The sequence below is a fragment of the Pantherophis guttatus genome, chromosome 3 (assembly GCF_059756535.1).
Source record: "Pantherophis guttatus breed Tessera chromosome 3, ASM5975653v1, whole genome shotgun sequence".
Taxonomy (NCBI): Eukaryota; Metazoa; Chordata; class Lepidosauria; order Squamata; family Colubridae; genus Pantherophis; species Pantherophis guttatus.
Window position 1 is genome coordinate 58,146,235 of NC_142065.1, and position 22,369 is coordinate 58,168,603.

The following is a 22,369-nucleotide window of genomic DNA, read 5'->3' on the forward strand; positions in this document are numbered from 1 at the left end:
ATTATAATAATATTAATAAAAATAAAAGAATAGCAGCACAATGTGGGAGAGTTCCCCACACATAGTTGAGTCCTCTTTTCTCCATGGAGGGTGGCTGTTTGGGCAACTAGCCCAAATAAAGCCATGAGATGGTTCACATAGCTTGTGGAGAATGGTCACTTTCATTTTTTCAGATTCAAGTAGGCCTGATATTAAATGGGTCACTGGCCCGAACTAAGGGCACAAAATTTACACCCTGACACCCAAGAAATCAGAGTGCTTTTTGGTGCCAGATACACCTGGGAATGCTGAGATATTTTCCTATCAGCTTTTTTGCAATATGGATACTGAAAATAATCTGGTCTCTTTGTTCTCAGCAGTACTGATTATGCCTGCAGTTGGTTGGTTGGATGCAATGCAAGAGTTTCCATAAATACAGCGAACTTCACAATCTGTGGTGTGGGATGTATCTGGCCCCCGTGCTCACTTGGCATGCCGGCCAGCCCTGAGGCAGGAGTTCTAGAGCCAGTGATTTGGCTTGGCAAAGCGGATGGCTAATGATTCTGCTTCAGGTCCTGTAGTTCCAAACTGTCAGATGGTTTGGGGCCTGGTTTTTCAGAGTTATCATCAGATTCAAACCCCTCATGTGTATAGCCCCGGCAAGATCCAGGCAAAGGTGGGTGCAAGGCCAACATCACCGAGGCAGTAGCTGTAACTGTAGTGAAAGTGCCACCAGGTCCTGAAGGTGGTATTTTGGTGCTGTGAGTAATGGAGTTAGTCTGAAGGGGTTTGGGAGTAGACTGAGCCAATTGAGACCCTAGTCTGTGGTTGGGTTGTTCTTGCTGCTGCAAACAACTTTTGATTTCTGTGACAGCTGCTGGCAAATGGCCACCAGGAGTTCTGGATTGGGTCCATTCCGGGCTGCACAATGATAAAGGTGATTCTAGACTTGTCTTGTAGCTTTTTACCACCTGCACAGGAGAGAAAAGACTACTGTTAGGTATAGAAAGGAACAGCACAGTAATAAAAGTGCTTCTCACAACCATTTAGAAATAAAAGGGAATATAGACACACAATTTGTTGTTGTACACTGTTTGTAAGATCATGAGAAAAGACCTTTAAAAAGTGACTCCTCAATATTTCCCATTGTGATACTATTATTTGACCTTGGAATATCATTTAAAGTCTTATTTTCTCAATGACTCATTGAGTCTCAATGACTATGTCTCAATGTGTTTCCCCAGTGTTGGGTTCTTGGTGCTCTCTGAACTTGGCTGTTTCCTTGCAGACATTTCATTAATAGCTAAGTATTATCATCAGAAAGGGACATGGTAGCTCAGTGGCTAAGATGCTGAGCTTGTCGATCGAAAGGTCGGCAGTTCAGCAGTTCGAATCCCTAGTTCCATATAACAGGGTGAGCTCCTGTTACTTGTCACAGCTTCTGCCAACCTAGCAGTTTGAAAGCATGTAAAAAATGCAAGTAGAGAAATAGGGACCACCTTTGGTGGGAAGGTAACAGCGTTCCATGCGCCTTTGGCATTTAGTCATGCCGGTCACATGGCCACGGAGACGTCTTCAGAGAGCGTTGGCTCTTCGGCTTTGAAACGGAGATGAGCACCACCCCCTAGAGTCGGGAACGACTAGCACAAATGTGCGAGGGAAACCTTTACCTTTTTATTATCATCTGATGGGGTCTTCATTGAAAAGTGTCTAACTCCATAACCCACCAGAAAACAACCATTACAATCTATAAAAAGGACAATACTACTGTATATATCAAAAACATATCCAAGACAACTAGCAGACTTTCACAACTGTTCAGCATCACTGTAGCATGCAAGCCAACAACATCCCTCTAAAACATTTTAAGCAAATCAGAAAACTCAGTAACCAGAGAGGGAAAAAACCAGATATCGTCACCAATATATAATGTAAAGACTGTAATTGCCATTGTGTAGAACAGACAAATAAAAGACTGGCAGACCATATCTACCTACACCAATTGGCTGTCCGTAGACAAAATGAAATCTTAACACATGGATACACTCAACCACAGATTCAACTGAGAAATGGTTAATGTTTTAGATCAATCCAAATCCAAAAATGCTAGAGAAAGTCTGGAAGCTTGGCATTCAAATAAACCAGCCATCAGTAGATACATAGAAATAAACCCCGTTTGCATATAATTTAAAGGATGCATTGAGAAAACAAGGAAGGAAATAAACAGCCCAGAATACATCTCCCCCCCCTGCCCACCCCCACACACACCCCAATATCCAGATAAGCAGGAAACTGCACCAGATAAACCCTTGGCGAGAAAATGATATCCTAATAAAAAAAAATTGAGGAAGCAAAGACTGGCAAGGCAAATGACTATATATAAGCACCCAGCAAACTTTAGTCTCCCTTGCACTAATGATTTTACCTAGCCTGGTAATTAAATTCGGGAGTCCTTTGGGAGTAGGGCGGTATAGAAATCTAATAAAATTAATTAATTAATTAATTAATTAATTAAATAAATAAATAAATAAATAAATAAATAAATAAATGTCTACAAGAAAACAACCAAGCTCAGAGAATATCAATAACTGAACAGTTCAGTCCTGAATTACATATCATCTTTTCTGTTGGCTCTTATCCACTTCACATAGAAATATAAGGGGTAAAACATTCTAAAGCAGCAATCCCCAGCTTTTGTGGCTTGGGGGGAAGGGGAGGAGAACCAGGTCGTGTGAGTAGCTGGCCGGCATGCATGCACAACTCCACTTGCATGAGCAGCAGGCTGGTGCGCATGCACACGCATGTGCACCCCCTCATCCTATTGCTTGTGCAAGGTGAGTGGCATGTGCACCTGTGCTCGCTGGCCCGCCATTCATGGCCTTGTGGCAAATAGGCCATGGCCCGGTAGTGGGCCATGGCCCAGGGTTTGGGGACCCCTGTCCTAGAACATTAGAGACCAAAAAAATCAACAATCCCAGTTTTGATTTTGTCCCTCCTCCAATTAATTAAAGAAAATATGCTCTTATTGGAGCTGCAATCTAGGAATCTTTGGTCTTCTCTTTCTATGAAATAACACCATCTAGCCAGAAAAACCAAGTTGGTTGTTTTGGGCCCTGACTGATACTTACAGTGATTTGGGGAAAATTAGGACTTTTGCTGGCTTTGACCAAGATTTGTGATTGAGCTGGGGAGATGATATATGTGCTGCGGTCATCTTCACCAGTCTCTGATGCACTAACTGTCTCTGAGTAGTATTCTGAGTCTGAGGAGTCACCAAAAGCATTTCCATGTTGGCGAATGTAGAAGCTGTGATGGTTGATGGGCGGTGGGACAGGTGATGGTGTTGGCAAGCGGCTGCCATTATCTGCTGGTGTTACCTGTATGATGAAAAGAAAGAGATGTGTACAGAATAAGGGAACTAGCAAAAGTTCTCCAGCTGATGTGCTTTCAAATGTGACCCTGTAAGCAACCAGCTCAGTCTGGGGCAGGTGTCAGCAACCTGCGGCTCCAGAGCCACATGCGGCTCTTTGGGCCCTCTGCTGTGGCTCCCTGTTGGGTGATCCCACCATTGGCTGGGCCCACCCCTCGCCCTCCTCTCCCAGTCACTTCTCTCCTGGTCTGAAAAGGTAAGAGCAACAGCAGGTAATGGAGAAGCGGCTGTGACAGAGACAGAGAGATACAGAGAGAGAGGGGGGGAGAGAGAGAAAGAGAGAAAAATACAGAGAGGGAGTCATGTGACTGGTAGAAGTGAGTGATGTGGAGTTGGCCATGCCCACCCAGGTTTTGTGGCTCCTGGTGTTTTCTTTTCTGTGGGAAATGGGTCCAAATGGCTCTTTGAGTGTTTAAGGTTGCAGACCCCTTGTCTGGGGTCATTCCCAGAATTGCTTAAAAGTTCTTATATCTGAAGAGCACTTAACTGAAAAAGGCAACTCTATTATCTGTGTATAGCAAATAGTAAATCACAGCTGACATATTTGCTGTTAATTTTATTCATCTAAGTTGGCACTTCCGATAAGAAAATGACATAAGACCCCTACGGTGAAATAGTGCAGATCAGAACATCTATATCCCATTATATTGTTTTCTCAAGGAATCACAAACTTGGAAGGAGTCCAATTGCCTGAGTGCAGGAATCCTGGTGCAGGAATCCAGATTAAAGCACTCCTATCAAACTTCTGTGTGAACATATTCAGGAAGGAAAGCTTGCCTTCTCTTTGGGGGATTGATTCTACTGTAGAACTGCTCTTTCTGCAAATAATTATTTTTTAAGATTCAACCTTACTCTACATCATTATTCTGTGGGTAGCAGAGAACAGTTCTCAGTCAACAGGTACTTAAAAGTGTAATTATATCTATGACTCACGTAATCTATGTGTTAAGGCGAAAAATTGCCAGTTCCTTTATCCCTTCCTTAAAATATTTGATTTTGAGATCTGGAATAACTTTTGTTGCTCTTGTCTGCACTGGTTCCAAATTTTCACAATTTTTCTTAAAATAAGGTGGCCAGAATTAAATTCATGGTGAATTCTGATAATGCAAAATATAACAGAGCAATTCCTTCTTTCCCCCCCTGATTTAGGTTACAAAAATTAGGCTACAAAAAGCAGAAATTAAGCTTCAATTGGTGCAGTCCGAAATTTAATAGTTAGTCAATCACTTTGTTGAAACCAAAGCATAGAGAACAAACGTAATGGAATATATATTTCTCTTCTCTGAGAAAACTGACTCTACCATTTTTTTACTTATCTATGTCACCTTTATGAACAGCTTTTCCCCCCTTCCTTTTATTTTGAAGAGAAGAATCTATTTGAAGAAGCCATTACAGGGTCAAAAAAAGGAGTTTTTTTATTGTTATAGTTCTTAACATCCCTCAACTATCTCAGCTCAATCTGAGCTTTAGTTTTAAGATACTACAGATAGTCCTCAATTATGACCACAATTAGGACTGGGATTTTTGATTGCTAAGTGAATCACATGGTTGTTAATAGTTAAACAAATCCAGCTTCTGCAATTGATTTTGCTTGTTGGAAGCCAGCTGTGAATGTCACAAATTACAATCAAGTGACTACATGATGCTGTAATGGTTGTAAATGCATGCTGGCTACTGAGCGACCAAAGTGCAACCAGGTGACTGCAGAGATGGTAGGTTGGATGGAGTTGTAACTTTGAGAAGGGCTCGTATGTCACTTTTTCTAAGGCTGTTGTAACTTTGAACCATCATTAAACAAATGGTTGTTATGTCAAGGACTATCTGTATAGCTTCAATTCAGATAGATAGATAGATAGATAGATAGATAGATAGATAGATAGATAGATAGATAGATAGATAGATTGATAGATAGAAGATGATAGATAGATAGATAGATAGATAGATAGATAGATAGATAGATGATAGATAGATAGATAGATAGATAGATAGATAGATAGATAGATAGATAGATAGATTCAAGCTATCTCTTTTCATCTCCTACATGTGACCTGCCTCATTTTCAGATCTTTCCAAAATTTTTCTTTGGCTGCTTAGGGTCTTTCATATACCTTCCCCCCTCCCCATTATAATTGTTTGTAATGTGTTTTAGTGTCTCAGTTTAGGAATTCCTACCTACTTTTTGACTTCTTTGTCATGTTACTAAGTTTTTGTCCATGGAATCCCTACTTATTATTGTTCAGATCTTATGTTTTGCTTTCTTAAAGTTCAAAGTATGTGTCTGACTATATTTGAAATTAATTTCCCTTAATATTAAAACTTTCATAATTATACAGCAAACCCTGAAAGGTATTGATGGTAAAAGAAAAAAACCCCTGATGTCCAATTTACTTATTGATAATGATTTCCCATAGTACCTGGACAGTCTCTTAACAAAATCTGCCAATAGGATTCAGAATCCTTTGTTCTTTTTTATGTATTAAGGTTTTTTTAATGTATCTTGGAACAAGCTATTCGGGAACAGAAGATCACTTACCTCTGCAGGTGGTCCAATAATAGAAAGTAGTACAGGCAATAGTACCAGGCCATTAAGTAGCCCCAGAATAGTCAGGATAGTAAGCACGGCAAAGAAATATCTGGAATGGAAGATGGAAATTAGTAATTGGTGCAGATTTGGTTAATCTGCCCATAATAAAACCTTCATTGCTAGATTCAGTAATTGTTCCTACTTTCCTTCTCCATTCTGGAGCTGAAACACAATATGTAGGTTCACATGTCATGCTAAATCGTAAGCAAACTAATCACATAATTGATTAGTGCAATGTACGAACTTAGCCAGGGGTACAGAAAGGCATTTATCCAGAAGGTAGCTGTAAGCCTCACTAGGTAGACCAGACCAGGAAATCAACTGCACAGGAAGGCTAAAACTGCTTTTATTGAGAATGGCTATAGTAGGGGAATCTTGCAAGTTTAATCGCACTGCATCAACAACTCCTTCCTATACTCTGGTGAATCAGGGAATCTACCTGAATGTCTTTGGTTAGTTAACTCCTTCAACTTATTCAACTGGAACACATTACTGAAATTCCCCACTATCCATCAGGGGAAAAAAATGCCTTCTCTTATTTGATACCCTAAGATATGGATCAGCAGTTTCAAGCTGTTGGTGACATACCCCAGAAAGCCATAAAAAGTGTAGGGCTTTGAGACTATCATAGGTCATTTGCCATTTTGTTTGAATATATCCAGAGAATCAATCTAATATACACATATACGTATTTAATAAATGGAAAAGAAAGAACTGTACCTCAGAATGAAATCAAATTCTGAGCCTGCCAACATAAGTACACCAAGCAGAGTGGAAACAGCACCATCCATTACAGGGGCAAACATGTGCTCTAAAGCCACAGTGGAGCGCAGGTTCCGGCTGCCAATGGCGGTGAGAAACCCCTGAAAATAGATTAACAGTCAGAAACATACCTAAAAAGGATACCTTTCAGCCACTCTTAGAGACTACTAACTACATAGATGCTGATAGGATCTAATTGGCTGAATTACTGGAACAGTTCTTGTGCATAGAGCCAGCCAGGTACCATAGATGGGAGGGCAGAAAGCCTCGCCTCGATATGACAGTTCTCGCTCTAGTTCTTTCAAAAGGAAAGTACCTTCTAATATAAAATAATCCACAAAGAGAGCCAACTAGAAAGTCATGCATTATAAATTAGAGTAGATTACTTTCTATGCTAACCATCCATATTAATTAAAGAGTACAAGAGAGTACAAATCAGTGGTGGGTTTCAAAAATTTATACTACCACTTCTGTGGGTGTGACTTGGTGGGCATGGCATGGCTTGGTGGGCATGGCAGGGGAAGAATACTGTAAAATCTCCATTCCTTCCCCACTCCAGGGGAAGGTTACTGCAAAATCCCCATTTCCTCCCAATCAGCTGGGACTTGGGAGGCAGAGAATAGATGGGGGTGGGGCCAGTGGTGGTATTTACTGGTTCTCGGAACTACTCAAAATTTCTGCTACCGGTTCTCCAGAACTGGTCAGAACCTGCTAAAACCAACCTCTGGTACAAATCCATTCTAAACTATGAAACTAGTTCATTGGTCCTATTCTTTTCAGTCTGGATAAATAGTTTATTTTTTTAAAAAAAGCATGTATCCACAAAGTTTAATGATATTAAAATACTTTAACTTGGTTACCCAATTAATGCATAACCTAACTAGCAGGTTAGCTTTGGTCAGCACACTAGCTACAACCAGCTTAAAAGCGTACTAAGCTTAAAGCTAATCAAGCTTACCGTGTTGTGTAATTGAGCCACTAGCATAGTTAAGCATGTTAGGTCATCACAAGCCATTAACTCTTATAGCAACGCAAACGTTCTTATGGGGCATCTTACTTACCAGAGCTACATGTACAGTAAATTCCACGCCAATGCCTACAGAAGCAATTAGGATGACAACAGGGATTGCACTCAGTTTGATGCCCATCAAGCCCATGATGCCAAAAAGCTCAACTGTCATCATTGCCAAAACAAATACCTAGATATGAAAGAAATCACCCTGAGTACAGCATTTAAAACAAGCAAACCCAATGGGAAAACAGAATGCTTATGAACACAAAGCCACAATCTATGATGCATGAATAATGTTTCTTGCAGGAAATTTGGAGCTGCTAAAGGTTTAAACACATATTCGGAATATAGAAGGAATTGTCTATAGCAGCTATCTGTAGTCTAAAAAAGAAAATTAAATGTGTGCACCCTTGTGTTGTTTAGCTATTATGTTTTTAATATCCTTTATATAATAGATGCTCTTAATTACCAATATATGTTCCATATCGTTATGGATATTAATAAACCATAAATATTAAAGCCCCAAATGTAACTATTGTGATAATAGAGTAAGAAGCGTAAGAATAATGTGAGGAATTTTATGAGGAATAACCTCACAGAGTTGCTGTTGTGGGGAAAATAAGAGGCGGAAAGAATATTATATATATTGCTGCCTTGAGTTACTTATAAAGTAATAAAGGCAGGATAAAAATATAATCAATGCATCTAACAGGCTAGATAATGAGTACTTAAAATTCACTGTCAGCCATTAATCTTCCATAGATTATCAGATAACAAGATTATCTGCTGAATTGTTAATATGATACAATGCAGTATTTTTTTAAAAATAACAATTACTTCTTAAGCAAGACAAAGCAAGAACATTAGTACAAGGCTGCAGCTAGACATCCATCTATAATAATGGTTGAGAAAAGTGCAGTGTGCAAATTTCTATTAAAGTGGATCAGCATATAACACATCAGTTGTAAATAAACTATATGTTAACTTAAACCTTTCAGAACTATAGAGAGAAAACTGATGATAGAATTAGATTTGCTTTTTGCTGCAAAGCTACAGGCTGATCCAAATTTTATATGGTAGCTGGTATAAAAGTATGTTTGCATGTATGTGTGTGTACAATGTGAACAACCAAAATAATTATTTATTTTGCAACCAAAAGAAATTATGCAAACTACATCAACATATTTTCAGAATTTTTGGAAAAATTGAGTATGTGAAGAATTGTAATTGTTTAGAATAATATTTTGGGATAAAAATTAAAGCGTTTTAGAGTATTGTATAGATGAGAATAAAACAGGTTGAAGGGAAAGAGCAGTAGGGCATAGAAGGGGAATCATAGAAATAATAGAAGTCCTCTAATCTCAGGAAGCTTCACACAATTTAACCTAAATCTGTTTTTAACCTTGACCCAGGACTTACAAGTGCTAGAAATGATACTGATTTTGCAAAGCCAATTTGACAACCATACACATATATGCTACAGCAGATAATGTTTGAATATGGCAATTCAACATCTCTGTTCTTCCCAAATAGTCATAAATGAAAATACTTACAATGATACTGGCAGTCCAAGGATTGAGTAGCAGCAGCGTGCACACCAAAAATGTGCAGGCCAGCACAATGCTGATGGCTTGTAGAAGCCAGTGGCGCAGGCCAATGTACTGCTCCCAGAAGAGGAATGGATATCCGCTGGGGTAGCTAAATACTCCATGTGTCTGGGCCACCTCATCACAGATGGCACGCACACTCTGGATAGCTGCCACGAAGTCTGATGTGTGTTGAAGGCCATTGAGGTAGAAGGGGAACTGAGCAAACTCCAGAGGCTGTGCAGCTGGGACTAGAGGAAGCAAAGGCAGCCATTAGGAAAAGTGACCTCCTGGCCCCCTCTTGTTTCTAGGCCCCAAGATTAATTATCCCCCTTTGCCCAATGCCCACCAAATTATGAAGTTAGGCAGATGATTCCATTTATGCAGCTTTATGGTATGACAGAATGGGACTTGGGTTGAAACATTGAAATGTGGTACAAAGCTGAATGGAAATGGAACTTTCTTAAATACTCACTTCGAAGATTTTCACCGGTAGCATCATATTTATCATGGATCCATTCCGGGGGTGGCGGATAGAAGTTGGCCTGGGAAGCAGCAAAACCAAGGGGGTCATTGCTCACCCACACTGTCAAGCAGATGTAAAATATATCAGGGGGAATGATCCCATTTTCATCAACCAGACGGCGAGTTGTCAGCTGTGGGGCAGATGGAAAAATGAGGGAATTGAGCAGGATAAAATTAAAAGCTCCAATAGAATGCAGATCTTTCGTGTCCCTTCAAATCTTTATTTCCAAGAAACACCCTTCACATAACTGCCAGCAGGAAACACTCCTTTCCCTATATATATATGTTGCAGAAATTCTCTTCTTGCGGTTACTATATTATTCATTCTTATGGTTCATCTATCCACTTTCTTCTCTCTACCAACTTACTGAGTTAGTCTTAATGCTTACTTGATTTAAGTTGAAAGGCTCTTTCTTGTTGCCCGTCTGGATAAGGAGTTTATAAGCAAGAACTCCATCTTCCGAACCATTCCGATAATTTTCTCTGGTGATGTGCCCGGCTTCCCAGTCTTGATCAAAGGCTGCCTGTAGATCTGGCATTCAGAGAGTGTAAAATTAAATGAGAGCTCTACAAGAGATCTGTCCATATTTAGCACCTTCCCTCTTTGTACCATTGCTCTTATGCTTTATCACAATAATTTCGGCCAGGTTGCATAGGAAAGGATTTACACAGTGAAGAGAAACTGACTTTGAACTCTTATACACACGGTATTTAATACAGTTAAGCAATATAGGAATATATGATTATTACCCAACAATAATTACTGACAAATAAGAACAATACAATATGACTAATATCTGCATCCACAGATGTTTTAACAGTGGGAGAAAGAAGAAGGAAGACACTATTTTTCTAGCTTTCAAGAAAATTATTTATTTATTTATTTATTTTTATTTTGATTTATATGCCGCCCTTCTCCGGAGACTCAGGGCGGCTTACAGTGCGTTAAGCAATAGCCTTCATACTTTTGTATATTTTATACAAAGTCAGCTTATTGCCCCCACAAACTGGGTCCTCAATTTACCTACCTTAGAAAGGATGGAAGGCTGAGTCAACCTTTAGCCTGGCAAGATTCGAACTTACTTTAATTGCAGACAGCTGGTGTTAAATTACAGTGCCTTGTCTGCAGAGCTATCCAGGCTCCTAAAATATTCCAGCATGTATTCCTTAGGCTCCAGTTTCTGCATACAACAATACTAACATTAACTTATAAGAGCACAGTTTCAGTTCTAGAGGGTAGGAAATACTCTGTGATTGTGTATGCCCTATGTGGGTAGCAGGACATGCATACACTTCTGTGTACAAATAAACACTGCCAACCTACGTTTATCTCTGTGCAAAATACAAACAACCAATTCCTATATGAAACACAGCTTTGATGGAAATGCTGTTGGGGTTAAAATGTCTACAGAAAGATCTGTTAGGGTTTCTGGTAGCCTAGAATACATCTTATCCTGAGTGCAGTTATGAATAGAGATTTGAACTTTTCTTCCCTGGATACATCTTGTTAAACAAAGTACAAAATCCTGGTTGCCCCTGAAATACCAGTAGGTTTATACTCAAAGCACCCTGCAACGAGAACTGGGAAACTTCCCTTTTGACACCTTTAGAGACAGAGATTGCAATCTAAGAAAAGAGAACTGCTAAAGAGAGATTAATTCACCTTGTAGCCAATCTCGGAAGTAGTGCAGCCACATCTTTGGCAACTGGCGGTTCTCCTCACGTACTACATACTGGATGGCAGCAAAGGCCTGATGCAGGCTGTAAAGAGCTTCCTGTGAGCTTGGGTAGTCAAAGCCTCCATTCGTTACCACAAACATGTTGTAAAAGGAGAAATACTTGAACTGAGCTGAAATGAAGGCATGCTCTTTTGTACCTCGTGGTACAATATCCGTCAGATACAGTCCATCATGTACCTTGGTTGTACCATAGAGGCTGAGGCCCAGCAGGGCTAGGAATAGAGCTACCACAATTCCCTGAAAAAGTAGAGGGGAAAAGTGTCAAGATGGGTGTCAACAAACAGTATCCCCTTTGCATAATCCAGTTTTTTCTCTTTTGTTTATCATAAGATTTGGCCCGTTTGGTTTTCTGGAAATTTTATATCCAGGGTTGGATGATAGGCCAAATGATGTTACTGGAAGCCTTGCCCCAGGTGCAATCAGTTATCAATACAGGAGGAAGCAGACAGACAAGTTTTTGCATCTTATGCTGCCTAAAGGCAATCTATGGATGATAAAATGGAGGAAGCCATTGCTCCCCAGTTCATTCAATTCCAAGTACTTTTTCTATGTATGAGATGAAATAAAGTCATTGTAGCATCTCCTTCAGTACAGAGAATGGCTGTGGATGCGCCAGATGAAACATCTGGAATGTGCTTCTTACGTCTTGAATTATCTTTTTTTTAATGTTCCAGGAAGGGAGCTAGAAGAGCCTGCAGGTTGGCTATTCTTAATCCCCTGGTGGGAGATCCTGATGCCTCAATGAGTGGTGCAAATTGCCCTTCAAACCTAGCCATTTTATCTTAATTTACTCAGTTCCCATTTTGAACTGACTAGATGCACAAAGGACCCATATCTGCTATGATAAATATTTCCCTCTTGTGGGCTGACTTGGCAAGGCACAACTAACTCAGAGTTTGTTAGAAACGCACAGTGAATACATTGTTTGCAAAGGAACACAACTCTCATTTCCAGTTGGTTGAGATAGTCAGGGAAATTTAGTTTCCAACTGGCTTTACTCCTCGAATCGCAAATTTGTGTCCAGGATAATAGCATTTTTTTTCCTACACAGATCAAGATGCTCCCTTCCCCCCTACCCCCAAAAAACCCTCTTGAGAATGACTCTGTGCTGCCTACCTTAGTTTGGCTCTGCAGCAGGATGGGTGCGTATCTGTCACGAGCAAAGCTGGAAAGGTTCCATCGACATATCGGCAAGGGCACACATTCTTGGGCTCCTTTGCTTTCATCTAGCTGTGCCAGAAGATCCCGAGTGGAACTGGCAGGAGTGAAGATTTGTGAGCCCAGAGGATTGGCAGGAAGGAGAGTGGAGGGAGTGGTAAACACATGCTGTGTGGGTGGTAAAATAGTGACTACATGTCTCCCAGAGGAGTCACACTGAGTGAAGGCCTGCACAGTGGTAGTGATGTGTGTGCTGGTCGCCAGGGCTGGATGGCCATGGGGATAAGTGGGTGCGGTGTGGTTGTCATTCACATCAGCATATTCTTGTGGTTGGATCTGGATGACTCGGGCAGAACAGAGGCTGTGGGGGGAAGAAATCATTGAAAGCTGTTACAGAAAAGACAGGTACACAATTCTAGATTTTCATGGTGTAAAGATACATTTCCTAGTTATGACCAGACACGATTTTCAGACTCCAGAATGAAGAGGAAGGGCAGCACTCTCCCAACAGTTTTAGATCCTGCATGTCAATTTTTAAACCTTTGTTGTTAAGATATACATTTTTGACAGGAATAAAATTAATATATGGCTTTTGGTGGCTTTGACACTTTTCTGAGACCTGAATTTGATTTTCTTTGCTGTATCTAAGTGCTTTTTCAAATTATTCTCCTTTCTTAGAAGCCCGATTTGTCAGAAAAAGTGTTAAGATTACTCAGAAAGATACTTGTCTTCACCCCACTCCTAAGACAGTACCTGTAGAAGCAGCAGAGAATATCAAGCCTCTTGCTTTCACGCCTGTGAAGATCCAGACTCAGAATGGCAGGAAAAATGAACAGCACCATGGCAAAGTTAAAAACAACCACTACTGCAGCCTGCAATAAACAAGCAGATTTTTCTTTTAAAAAAGCAAAGTTCTCATACTCTCCACTGTAGTTCCATTCATAGCATCTAGATGCAGAATAAAGATTTGGCTCTTACGTAAAAGCAGGGAAAAGCAGTAGGGGATTTCACTTGTAGGTGACTTCTAAGGTCCTTTTCAACTTTAGGATACTATGATTCTATAAGCATATTGTATGAAAGCTGTTAGCAGAGGAGCTTACCTGTAGAGAGAAGGCACGCAATGCAGGGATAGGCACAAGGGCAGCCATGAAGAAGGCAATCATGTTATTGACAGATGTGAGTGCCACACTGGTGCCACTACGACGTAGGCATTCACCAGTTCGTTCCTGGGTAAGAAATGTAAAAATGAGCAACACAAACTCAGAATGGATGGACAATAAAGCCTGAGGGTACAACTGGCAGTCCACAGGATCTCAAAATCTAGACAGATATACTCACCTTGACAGGGACATGCTGACTAGTCTCTGTGAAGGCATGTGCTAGCAAGAACATGTCATCCACGCCAATGCCAAGGGCCAGGAAGGGCAGCACCTGTACAGGTCAGGATGGAAGTGTAACAAAAGGAACATGATCAGAACCTATCCAACTTTTGCAAAATTAGACATAGATCTTAGTCTATGCAGTAAAGGGAATGGCTTGAAGTAGACATTGGGAATCTTGATAAATGCTTAGTTGAGCTTTTGGTCTTAGGAATTAAAAGATGCTAATATTTTCTGTCCTTGCCTTAAACATTAGAATAGAGGTTTCATAGGCATATTTCTAAATGGGATGTAAAAGATCTGACCATAATCAAAGCCCTAGCTCTACATTTCCTCATACACCTCTAATGTGAAAGTAGTAGCCAAAAGGATATAGACTTTTGAGAGCTGAAAGCAATACGGGAATAATTCTGGAGCCCCAAGAGTAACCCCAAGTTTGAAATACTCTCTACAACTCAACATATTCATAATGCCATGGCTAGGATAATGGGCTAAATCCAACTGAATGTTTAATGTTGAAAAATCTTAACAGGCTGAATAGCAATAGCACTGAGACTTATATACTGCTTCATAGTGCTTTACAGCCTTCTCTAAGTGGTTTACAAAGTCAGCACATTGCCCCCAACAATCTGGGTCCTCATTTTACCAACCACAGAAGGATGGAAGGCCGAGTCAACCTTAAGCCAGTATAACTAATGTTGCAGAATAGGAAGGAAAGAAACAATGTAGAATGAAAGGTCACAGGAAATCTGGACCTCTCAAATGGGGGTAGTGTACCTGAGTGGTGGCTGCATTGAATGAAATTCCAAGCAAGGAGCAAAGTCCAAGTCCTGCTGCTACTGAAAGGGCAACTAGGAGAACCCCAGCCAGGCCCACAGCACCCTGAGATTTGGAGCAGTCCCACCGCAGCAGGGTGACGCAAGCATACGCTAGCTGCAAGGAGATGAAAACGGAAATCATAAGGGTAAGAGTAGGAATGAGAAAAGTATTCATTGTCCATAATTATAGTGAAACAAATAAGGAGGGAAAGATGGAAAGAAGCTGCTACGCACCATTAGCAGGTAACCACCAGCCACACGGATGGCACTCACATCTGAAAAGGACTTCATGATATCGCTGAGTGTGGTGGTAGAGAAGGCATGAATAGTCTGTGAATAATTTGAAGGCAGAGATTCCTGGGCCACCTGGAAAGAGACAAAATTGGTAAGAGAGTGCAAGAAAAACATCTAAGAAAACATTTGTACGGTTTTGCCGACATTCGTATAATAAAACAATCTTTCTCACAGATATGCCCAGCATGCTCCTAGGGAAAGCATATGCTCACAAACAACCTATTGCTCAATTAACTAATCGTCTTGCACAAAAACTGAAGCATTTCCAGAAAAAAAAAATCTGCCTCAATCATCCTCTTACTTGGCATGCCAATTATGTCCATCCTAGAATCCATTCAAGTACAATAAATCTCTTGCCAATACTTTTTGTACGGTCCCTATTTGGCAGAGCATTTTGTATCACTAGATAAAAGTGATCACTAGACATCATGATACGATATCAAAGAGATTTTTAAGCATGGTTCAGCTTGTATGTTGCCACACATATCATATATTCAAATCTTAGCCTGGGCAATAATTTGTGTTTTTTTTTCTTGTTAAAGAAAGAAGTCTGCTTAGCAGTATTTACAAGCAGTCATGCCAAGCAGTCAGAAATAATTTATGTTTATAAGCAAATATTGAACATAGCTTTGCACGATATATAATCCCCCCTCACTGACACACATTTGTGCCTCGTTCTGCATGCCGCTTTTCAACTCTCATTCCATACTTGCATCAAGCAGCCCACATCGAGTAGCACATCAGTGCCACTGCCAGAAATAGCCCTATTGGCACCTCACCTCAACGAATTCCCGCTGCCAAGCCTCCAGCACAGCGGCAGCCTTCTCCTCATTCCAGCTGATATCATGTATCTCGTAGTCATCCCGGTAGTGCTCATAAAGTTGTCGTGGGCTCATCAGCAGGAACATGCTTTGCAGGGCTTCAGCTCTGGAGAAAGAGAAGCGGGCTTAGAGACCCCCTTCTTCTGCCCAAACTCTGCAGCCAAAGCATTCTACCCAGTCTGAGGTAGAAAACAGCTCTTTCAGAAGTTTATTTTCAGCATTTCCTTCAGCCCAAGCAAACACTCCATATACACATTCTAAACTTAATGCAAAATGAATGATGCTGTAATGTCCTCCAGGTTTCATTGGAAACAGGTTGGCTACTGCTTCAAGAAAACCCATCCAAAAACACAAACCTTCTTCATGTACTGAAAGAGACATTAATGTTTAATTTCTAGAATATCTTGTACTTGCATCTAAACCTTTGAAAAGAAGTGAGCATGCTTTATACTTCTTAGTTGCTTTGTTGCATTTTATTATTTTTAAAATGAAAGCAGCTATTTCTTTCACCATTTGTCTACAGCCCATTTACCTTGCCAGACATGAAAGAGTTCCAGGACAGAGGCATCCATAATAATTTCTTTCTACATGCAGAATGTATGAGAAAATTCAGTAATGATTCTGATCGCACCAGGATATGGAATGTGTCCTTCTATACTTAAGTAGGAGTAATCTGGCCAATAAATGGCTATGGACCCAGCATTGTACAAAGGATGACAAAGAGATTGGAAGAGGACCAAATTTCCAAAGTGATCTTGGTACGGGGAACAATTTTGAAGGTCAGATTCTGTTGAGAAGCTCATATTTGCCTATATTTGAGCTCCCTCTAGAATCTGCCGTTCAGATTAGTAAAAACAGGTGGTTAGTTTTAAGATAGCATCCACATTAAGTGGAAGGGGTTGGGGTGAGCAGTAGCTTCAGGAAGGAAGGAGCCCAGGTTTCAGGGATCAACATAAATCCCATGGCTGAGAAATGCTTGCCAGTTGTTCCCGGGGTCAGGCCATAGACATGCACCCATCACTCACAGAAATTGAAGTCTCAGAAGCATCAAGTTACATGCTGGCTCAGGGGCCAATATAGCACCATTCCAAAGTGTAGAGGAAGAAGAGTGAAGTCCACTCATTTCCCAGTGGCATGTCCTTCTTTTTGAGTTGAAAAACAAATGTACTGGATGGCACGGACCATCATCTTTAATTTTCCTCTGTGCAAAGGGAAGTCACCTGATCTGCAGGCACTGTCTCTTAGTTGCCACGTTTATTCCAAAACAGAAACCTTTTCCTAATATACAGAGGGATTCACAATCCAACTTACTTTTGCAGTTTTCCTTGAGGATCTTTTACTGTGCCCCCCAAGATGAGTTCCTCTTGCCAATGCATGTATTTCCGGGAGAAGCCATGGCAGCCACCTGTGAGTTCAGAAGGGATGTGTGGTTTCTGGCAGGAGCAAAAAGAAGAGAACGCAAAGTGAGTATGCTATCAAAAAGTTTTCCATAGTAAGCAACAACTCTAGCTCTTGAAAGCTGAGAAACTACAATCATTGAATCCCCCAGGAACCCTGTTTTGCTTAAGCCTGATTATTTACTACAAATGTGCACAAACTGGTTAACTATGGCAAACAAGGGTAAATGTTGCTCTTTGGCAAATGTCAGATCCAAAATAAACCAAAAAATTATGAAAGGCAACAAAACCTAAAAGAAAAATATCAAGCTGGGTTTTTAAGAGAGCAAAAGTGTTGTAGTTTTATATATTAAGTACTAATTTATTTCCTAACAAGAAATTAGGCTAATTAGCTTACTTAACAAGGCAAATTAGACTGAAAGTCTAGGGCTATCTGTTCCAGTGTTATTCCATGAGCCTTTTGGATGAGTGGGGATTTGAACCTGTTTGCCAAAAAGACCTTCTAAAACCACACTGTTCATACTTTAATGTATTTCTATCTATTCCATCTGCTTGGAGGTTTTCCAAACATCAGCTATGAAAACAACAGAGCACCTGATTGGACGAACAAACAAATCCAAGTAAATGAGCATAGATGGATTATATCTATCAAAATAAAGAAATATAAAAAGTTCCAATGATCAACATGAATCATTCTACTCCACAGAAGCATTCTAGTTTTCTATGGCTGTGAAAACTGAGCAAACACATGCCGATTGTATTTGGTCAGGAATCATTCTAAATATAAAATCCTCTTTCTCTCTGTGTTTGTGCACGCATACACACAGCCACAGATGCTTGACCACTGGCACTTTGGGGATTTCTTTCAGACCTAAAGGCATATCTTTCCTTTTTTTCTGTGGTGGAAAAAAAGGGAAACTGGATAGCCATAATGATAACAGTCTTCAAGCCAGGAAATGTGGAATTATGGCTGCAATCCCACCCTCCCACTCCCTCAGCCGGTCCTCCATCACATGGCTCCCAGTCTCTGTGTGCACGTCTGTGTCCACAGGCTGCTCCCTCCTCCTCTGTTTTCCAAACGCTGCCATGCTGCCATCTGTTCTCGGACACATTCCAACCCTGACCACCTGCTGGTCAGCACTTGCACTACGTCTGCCTGAATCAGCACTATCAGTCCAGCCTGAGCCTCCTTGGCACAGGGCCATGCATTCCGCTTCTTTTATTTGGCCTCCCCATACCCTGAATAAGAAGGGCAAAGCTAATGAAATGGGGGACCCCACAGTTAGTTGAGTCTGTTTGGCCACACATAGCCTGAAAACATGTCTCTGGCCTTCAAGAAACTACCATATGGTTTCATACGAACATATATACATATGACGACGAAGTTTGTAAGTTCGTCTCGACTCTCTCCTCCACTCAACCAAGAGAATCATCTTTCCTTAAAGCCAATCCCTTTCATTTTCACACATTTAACTTAGTGTGTACTTGCAGTCATCTTGTACCAAATAGCTATGAATGAAAGAAAAATAACCCCAAACTTTTATTTGGATAATTTATTTTAATCAGTTTTTTTTTAATTTGATTTATATGCCGCCCTTCTCCGGAGACTCAGGGCGGCTTACAGTGCGTTAAGCAATAGCCTTCATACTTTTGTATATTTATACAAAGTCAGCTTATTGCCCCCACAAACTGGGTCCTCAATTTACCTACCTTAGAAAGGATGGAAGGCTGAGTCAACCTTGAGCCTGGCGAGATTCAATCTTACTTTAATTGCAGACAGCTGGTGTTAAATTACAGTGCTTCTGTCTGTTGAGCTAAACCAGGCTCATTGATTGTTGATTATTCTTACTCATTTTTCCTTTATTTAGCAAAAGAGTGCCAATTTTCAACTTCTTGCTACTGATTTATAGGAGCCTAAATTCTAAATTTCTAAATTCTTTGCACTGATGGTAACTTTTGCATCCTTTCCATAAAATATTCTATATTCTTTTTCAGTATGGTCTGTAATATTATAATGATGTACCCTTTATTTTCTTTTTTTTTAAATTACTAACTGGATCATTATAGAAATTCAGCATTGTTAATATCTTGCTGTATCTTGTCAAATACAGTCATATTGGAAAATAAGCAAAATATTACTTGGAACAGTAAACTATTTGCTGAAATCACAATAAAAATAATGGCAATGGCTTTCCAAGATTAGCTGCATGTATAAGAATATTAGGACTATGGGGAAGTCAGATTTAAAAAGAGATAATAGAAGCTGATTATTGCGCATTATAACATTGGCTTATCTAGCCCAATTTGATACAATTCTGGATTCTGTACTGAATGCTTTTGGCATAGTCTTGCACTTAATATGCAATGCTAAATATCAGAAAATGATAATATTACAAAAGAAACAAAAAATTAAAGATTTATAATAAAAATTATTACTGAAATTGGAGAAACAGAGAATAAAAATCAGTATTTGATAAATGCTTAAAAATTATCTTTATATATTGTCAAAATACAAGGATGTTAGCCTGGTTGAATATAAGCGTCACTTTTAAAACAGATTTCCCCATAGTAACTATCCTCTCAACCGCAGCTTCTCATGAGCAAAATCAGTTTAGATTGGGGAAAACAACATAGGAAAATGGTTTAAATAGACAAACAATCAAGAAGTAAGCAATACAGAGGTGGATTTCAGCAGGTTCTGACCAGTTCTGGAGAACCGGTAGCGGAAATTTTGAGTAGTTCAGAGAACTGGTAGTAAAAATTCTGACTGGCCCCGCCTCCATCTATTCTCTGCCTCCCAAATCCCAGCTGATAGGGAGGAAATGGGGATTTTGCAGTAACCTTCCCCTGGATTGGGGAGGGAATGGAAATTTTACAGTATCCTTTCCCTGGAGTGGGGTAGGAATGGAGATTTTACAGTATCTTTCCCCTGCCACGCCCACCAAGCTATGCCACGCCCACCAAGCCACACCTGCAGAACTGGTAGTAAAAATTTTTGAAACCCACCACTGAAGCAATACCCCACTCAAAGAACTGCCATACAAGCTAACAGTAAACAGCTCAACAGAAGAACCTCCAAGATTTACTTCCACCAACACTGACAGGGCAAGCACTAGAATATAAATGGAGAGCAAACTCTACTCTTTACTACCACTGATGATGTTACCTAGTTTGGGTAACGAAACAACTGCAAGAAAACAACCAATCTCAGAGAGCATCAAGAATCCCTCACTTCAATCCTGAGCAACAAATATTCTCCTTTAATGGATTAAATATCCCTCTGCCAAAGCCCAACTCCCGCTCCTCTTTCAGCAAATTACTTTAAACTTAAACTTTGAAAAAAAAATCAGGTTGGCTCTTATTCTCATAAATGCACCGTAAATTGGGGTAAACTCACCTTCTGGCTTTGGCTGTTGGGAGCACTAGGAGGACACTCAGGGTCAAAAGGATCAAGGCAAGGCCGCTCCATATAGGCCTGGCCAACCTCTGCCTTATCCAACATCTCCTTGAATCCTTCCAGTGAGGCAAATTGACCCAGTTCCTCCATCAATTGAATAGGATCTAAGTTAGTCCACTGAATATCCCGCCGGCCCCTGTAGAGACAAAATACTGTAGATTAATAGAATTCAAAATATCAATTGGTCCTACATACTGATATCGCTTAAAGTGGTGATATCTCTTATACGCATGCCCACCTTTTAAATCCCTCCAACTCTCAAAGCCACATCCACTCTGGCTGGTTCTGGACACCCAAAAAGAGGTGCTTAAAGGTGTACAATAATGAATAATTTCTCCTGCTCATGTGGGAGAATTCTATTTTAGGAATCTGAAAGTTTTTAGAACTGAAAAAAAGAGTTTTGAAAAATAGAAAAACAATAAATGTCCACTGAGGATGTGTGTGATCAAGACCTGGAGTACTAATTAACTGTTGGGATTAAAAAATACCCAGAACTGGGAATGGGACTAAAAATAGAGTGGAGTTATTAGAATTTTGAATGAGAAGCATTTCACACTACAACCTTGTGCTGGAAATCTTTTTGCATTCCTTCTATTTATCCTTTTCTTGCGGTGAAAAAGTCATAAAAATGTTACAGGGTTAAACTTTAAGTAGCTCTTTGCCTTTATTGCCTCTAACTCCCTTATAAGAGTTGCTACTGATTTTATTCCAAAATTGCTGATCTTAATTGCATGGTTGGATTTTAAGGAACATTTTTAATCCTTTGTCATAAAGGAAAAATGCATTTTAAAATCCAATTATTGGAGTGTTTTGGTTTGTATTTTGTGTGTGTGTGTGTGTGTGTGCAAAAACAGCAGCAGCAGCAGTCCACTAGGCCAGCTATTATTCCAAAGAGAGTTCAGCTAAGAGGAAGCTGTAGAGGAGAACATAATTGCCTTGACTGGCTGCAAAAGACTTATTTAGGGATAGGAGGGATTTGTGCAGGGTTTGAACAGGCCTTCATTCCCTTTGTCCCCATACGTTAACAGGATCAGGCATGCTGCTTTCCTTTTGCATGTGGCTTGGAGAGCCAGTTCTGAAGTACTGTATTTTTCGGACTATAAGACGCTCCAGACTATAAGACACACCTAGCTTTTGGGGAAGAAAACAAGGGGGAAAAAATCTGCCTCTGCCTCCCAGCAATTTGCCTCCTTGCAGCAAACAGCAAATAGCCTGGTCAGCTTCAGCACAGCCTGATTTAGCACGAGCAGCTGATTGGGGGTTGGATCGGCCTCCTGGAATACTGATGATCAGCTGTTCCAGGCTGCGGGGATTGGCACCGCCTATTGCCGCCGAACGGGACACGTGAAAAATGGGATGCATGGAGGTAAAAAATGGGGCGTGCGCGGAGGCCGAAAATGGGGCATGCAGAGGCCAAAAATGGGACGC

At 40.4% G+C, this 22,369-nt stretch overlaps 1 protein-coding gene across 2 annotated transcripts in view; it reads right to left on the bottom strand.

The window, feature by feature from the left end:
* Window positions 1-399: 399 nt before the first annotated feature.
* The window catches only part of PTCH2 (patched 2), a 59,668-nt gene continuing 37,698 nt past the window's right edge, over window positions 400-22,369 (bottom strand). For both annotated transcript variants that reach the window (XM_034414962.3, XM_087889677.1), the window contains 18 exons: window positions 20,882-21,077; window positions 17,399-17,520; window positions 16,046-16,193; window positions 15,207-15,338; window positions 14,932-15,087; window positions 14,114-14,206; window positions 13,876-14,001; window positions 13,529-13,647; window positions 12,734-13,136; window positions 11,542-11,854; window positions 10,268-10,410; window positions 9,829-10,009; window positions 9,321-9,604; window positions 7,817-7,954; window positions 6,714-6,856; window positions 5,943-6,042; window positions 3,108-3,356; window positions 400-950 (listed from right to left, as the gene is read on the bottom strand). In XM_034414962.3, coding sequence (XP_034270853.2) covers window positions 534-950; window positions 3,108-3,356; window positions 5,943-6,042; window positions 6,714-6,856; window positions 7,817-7,954; window positions 9,321-9,604; window positions 9,829-10,009; window positions 10,268-10,410; window positions 11,542-11,854; window positions 12,734-13,136; window positions 13,529-13,647; window positions 13,876-14,001; window positions 14,114-14,206; window positions 14,932-15,087; window positions 15,207-15,338; window positions 16,046-16,193; window positions 17,399-17,520; window positions 20,882-21,077 — 3,463 coding nt within the window. In that variant the 3' untranslated portion in view covers window positions 400-533. The remainder of the gene's footprint in view (window positions 951-3,107; window positions 3,357-5,942; window positions 6,043-6,713; window positions 6,857-7,816; window positions 7,955-9,320; window positions 9,605-9,828; window positions 10,010-10,267; window positions 10,411-11,541; window positions 11,855-12,733; window positions 13,137-13,528; window positions 13,648-13,875; window positions 14,002-14,113; window positions 14,207-14,931; window positions 15,088-15,206; window positions 15,339-16,045; window positions 16,194-17,398; window positions 17,521-20,881; window positions 21,078-22,369) is intronic.